The sequence below is a fragment of the Echinops telfairi genome, unplaced genomic scaffold, assembly GCF_000313985.2.
Source record: "Echinops telfairi isolate 266 unplaced genomic scaffold, ASM31398v2 ScPeMD7_443;HRSCAF=831, whole genome shotgun sequence".
In the NCBI taxonomy this organism is placed as follows: Eukaryota; Metazoa; Chordata; class Mammalia; order Afrosoricida; family Tenrecidae; genus Echinops; species Echinops telfairi.
In genome coordinates this window covers 76,899,063-76,903,879 of record NW_022104341.1, presented here as the reverse complement: position 1 = coordinate 76,903,879, position 4,817 = coordinate 76,899,063, and the positions used below count along the sequence as shown (strand labels likewise).

Sequence of the window (4,817 nt, the reverse complement as noted above, 5' to 3'; positions counted from 1 at the left end):
AAAATAAAATAAAATTGATTGTGGTAATAATTGTACAATTCTTCTTGATATGAACAATTGAACTATTGAATTGTATGATATGTGGATTAAGTACCAATAAAATGTAAATAAAATGAAACAAAAATCAGGAAAAAAAAAGATCTACAACCTCCGAAACCCAATAGAGGGTCTCTATGCATTGATTATCCACCTGATGACAGAGTTTGGTCTGCTTTAAATGCCAGGCAGGAGCCCTGGTTAAGTGTGGGACCACTAACCTCAAGGTCAGTGGTTCAAATCCACCAGCTGCTGAGGTAGTAAGATAAGGGTTGGGCCATTTTGAGTCAGAATAGACTCGATGACAGTGGGTAAGCCTGACCCCAGAATGTACTTTCCTCACTGTGAGTTCCAACTCACAGCAAACCAGGACAACAGAATGAAACACCAGCCTGTTTTGTATCATCCTCACAGCTGTTCTTATGTTTGAGCCCATTGATGAAGCCAACTGTCAATCCATCTTGTCTAGATCTTCCTCTTCTCTGCTGCCCCTCTACTTCACCAAGCATGATGTCCTTCAGGAATTAGTCTCTCCCGACAACATGTACTAAATACATGAACTAAATACATGAGAGGAAGTATCACAATCCTTGCTTCCAAGGAGCATGCTGGTTGTTTCTTCCAATGTTCTTATGGCAGTCCATGGTACTTTCAAGATTCTTCGCCAGCACCATAATTTACATGCACTGATTCTTCAGTCTTCATTATTCAATGTCCAACTTTCACATGCATATGAAGTGACTGAAAATACCACTGACTTGAGCTTCTGGCATCACAGCAACACAGAAGCCACCACAATACAACAAATTACTTGTATGTTCTGTGGATACTTAATTTGGCCCCTACATGCACATCACAAGAGATACTTATGGATTAGTATCATTTCTGCTTCCAATGTCTGTTATCCTCTTTTATAAAAGACATTTGTTTTTGTCAAAAGAAAAAGGACTCACATCTTCATTCTAACATGAGGAGAAAATGGTATAGTCAGAGATTAACTATAACACGTGACTTACCAAGCACATCAGGGCAGTCTGTGCTTCAAAATGGAACTCATATGCAAGTGAAAACTTGAAAGTCCCATGATGAGGCAATTTCCCTAACTCGTGGGGTCTCAGAACCTGCCCGGGGGCTCAAGATGCCCCTGTCCCTTTCTCTGTTCTCCCTTCCCTCCAGGGAGTTCTTTCCCTGCCTCAATAAAATCTTTCTCAACTCCACAAAAAAAAAAAAGTCCCATGATAATAACTCAATGTACGAAAACTAATAAAGCCATTTAGGCAGCAAAGTTTAACTAGTGGAAAGGCATGAAAGACAAAGGCAAACAAGTGAAAATAACATCAAAATCAAAGCAAATTAGAGAAGCAGAAAACAGATTCTAGGATTAGCTAGCTTAGCTGAGGAATAATTTTATTTTTTTAACAAGGCAGGTAAGATTTCTTTTGTTTCTGTTAAAGTGTTTACTACTAGTGGAAGTTGTTCCCTTTTCCTTTCACAATATTTAGGCTCTGTCTCTATAATGCTAGCAAGAGAGAAACATAAATGGAAAATAATAGACCAACATAAGTAACTAATCTAAATTGCATCCTTGTTGTTCCCAAAGAAAATGTATGTTATAAGAATTTATCTGAATTAGGGTTAGGGAGGGTAAGGGGAGGGATAGCATGGTATTATTTGAAAGTAAGGAGGCAGGGAGATGGAAGACTCATCTTTTTGGTCATCTAGACTCAAGTATGAGGTAAAGTACTATAAAAATTATTTTTAAATAAATGTAATTTTGTTTTGATAACTATTTTCACATCTGTAAACAAACCAAATAGAGTTTAGAATTTTTGTGTGATCGCCTCATCTCCCACCCACCACCGACCCCCCAAAAAAGTTACAGAATTCTACAATTACATAAAAAACAAGATTTGGAACTTTTACCTGGACACATCTTTTTGTTATAAAAAGACTTTAAGGAAAGAAAAAACTTCATGATTCATCAATGCCTGCCTGTTTTTTTAAACCCGGGATATTCTGTTACACCCCCTCCTGGCTCTAACCAGACAGAACTACTCTATTCATTCCTTTAGCAGTAACATACTACACTAACACTACGTACATTTAAAACTGAGTTCTGGCACAAAAGCTCAAACTCTTAACTCACTTGCTCATAGACTTTATTTTAAAATAACTAATTAAGCAGGACAAGGTCGTTCCCTCCATACAAAACTTTGGGGGCTATTGTTAGTTGAGGGAAAAATTCCTTTAGAAGATAATTTAGACTACAATTATTTTTGCTGTAGGTTTACTCAGTTACAATGTCTCAAACTCATCCCACCAAAGCTGCACTATCTATGGTAACTATTCAATACTTATCACCATTCTCCGGCTAATTTCAACAATTCTTTATTGAGTTGAAATCATTTTTAAAAGCCTTTTCATATTTAGACATTTTATTTGTTAGAATCTACTATCCAGCACTGATCAAAATATGACTTATTTAATTATAAAACCAAATCCTATTTTTAAATTGTGTTTTTCTATAAAGGCAACACTGAGCTTTCAAAACACCATTCTCACAACCATATATGGTACAACAATGTACTTTTATTAAAGTTCACTTTTCAGTGGGAAAGTTGATTTGCCCAGTTATAGGAAAGACCAGCGCTATGCAAACACCACATCCCAAGTCTCACACTGTAATCTTCAAATTATCTGATTACTTATAATTATAAAAATAACTTTTATTTCTTAAAAGTTAATCGCATAAAAATCTTATTTAACACAGAAAATAAGAACAGTGAAAGGAAAAACTAAGATCAAGAAAGCAAACTGATCTGGCATCATCAAATACAAGGTTCCTAAAAACAAAAAAAGGTGTTTAAACATATTTGTGGCTTTCTAGTTTCTCATTCTAGCAATGATGTTCTCTTATCTATTTGGCAACATAAAATTAACTCTCACCACTTGGAAAGTAAATGCTCACTAAAGATGCCAACAGCTTTTTTTCATTCGGCATTGGCCATTGATCTAAAGAGGAAAAACCTGTTGGAGTTTATTAATGTGACTAAAATAATTATTTTTACTTTCATACCAAAATCCTTGATACTAGTCAGAATGTGTTACTTTGCCTGAGTACAAAAAGCCTAAATTTCCCAACTTTCAGCTAATGTAAGGTTAACAGAAGGCCTATTAATGGCACAAATAAGAGAGCAAGCAGCTACAAGTTATCAGAATAAAAAGTGTGATGAAAGCAAAACAAAGTTTATAATTATCTCTAGGCTTTTGATGATATAAACATCAAGCTATATTTTGTTGTTCTAAAGCCATTCCTACTGAAAGACAGCAATTTTATAACAAGGTAAAACTCCACCTAGGTATTTCCACACTATATTGTGTCCTTTTTCAGATAATTCCACATGAGATAAAAGATGGAACTGGGGAATGAAAAACAAGATGAAATACTTATATAGGCCAAAAAAAAAGAAAAGAAAGCCCAGGCCAATCTTAAACCTACAAAGCAGCAGAGGCCTGGGTTTTATTTTAAGAACCCTCCTTAATGCCAATAATTGTCAATTACAATATAACCAAAGGCAAATATATGCACCTCTCTCACAAATCACTTGCCACTGGCTAACTAAAATAACAAACTCTGGAAATGGCCAACAGAACATTCTGTGGCAAAAATAACTTTTAAAAAAAACAAAGAGAATAGCCCACAACACCTCTGTAAGGAACAGTACCGCCTACTACATTAGTTTATGTGTGCAATGTTGACAGCATTTAAGAAAGATAGTAAAGTCGGCCTACAGTAGTTGACAGTAGTTTAGTGTCCAAGTTAGTGCCAAAAAGTATGGTTAAAAATGTCTCACTACAACATTTTCTTAACCAAATGCATGATGGTCACAGGATACTGGTGCTCTACTTTCAAAGGACCTCCAGGGTCACAGCAGTAGGGTTCAGAGAAGTAAGGGAATAACCTTTAATAATTCTTTAAATTATTCCTAGGGTAAGGACATGAACCCAATAATTCCTATCTGTGGGGAAAGGATCCAAAAAATGAACTGGCGATTTGGTAAGCTTGTTAATTCACCACGGAAACATCTTGGTGCCTTCTTCTTACCTTCCTACTCTCCAATGATTCCAGTAAGGCATTCAAAATCTAAAATGTTGATTCCTCCTTGAAAATGACCACAGTGCCCCCCACCCTCTGTAAGGGAATCAATAGTGCTTACCAGCCACCTCCTTTCACTCTGCTTTTTCACTCTTCCCTTAATACAATGCACCACACCCACACCACCACCCGCTCCACAACCACACTCCATATATATCACACACTCCCTAAGAAAACCAACCCCAAAACTCCCTACCTATACTTAACATTTCCACATTTAATATCCCCAAATTCTGCACGTTCCTCATATAACTCAGGAACCACTACATAGTCCACACCAAGTATCATGACACCTCATTCACCCTACAAATCCCATTGAGCCGGTAAACAACACATTCTACACACACCCAATATAGCATCGAAGTCCCTCACAGAAAACACATATAAACACATACACAAACACCACCACCACCACCACCCCCAAGCCATGGACCACAGAAAAGCCTAAAACCATCTACTACTAAAGCGCTCAAGCGCTGCGAAGGAGTCACCCCTCGGAACCTTGTATCCACGAGTTTGAAGGCGGGAGGGGAACACAACTAGATACTTCACCTGAAAATCCGCCAGGATCATCTCCCGGTCCATGTTGGACGTCATGGCGGCCGCTGAGTCCCGCGGCTCCGGG

The 4,817-nt window shown here is 37.4% G+C and overlaps 1 protein-coding gene across 1 annotated transcript in view; it reads right to left on the bottom strand.

Moving 5' to 3' along the window:
• Nucleotides 1-4,811, bottom strand: part of FAF1 (Fas associated factor 1) — a 525,932-nt gene extending 521,121 nt beyond the window's left edge. The window contains exon 1 of the mRNA XM_004699438.3: nt 4,745-4,811. Coding sequence (XP_004699495.1) covers nt 4,745-4,789 — 45 coding nt within the window. The 5' untranslated portion in view covers nt 4,790-4,811. The remainder of the gene's footprint in view (nt 1-4,744) is intronic.
• Between the last annotated feature and the right edge of the window lie 6 nt (nt 4,812-4,817).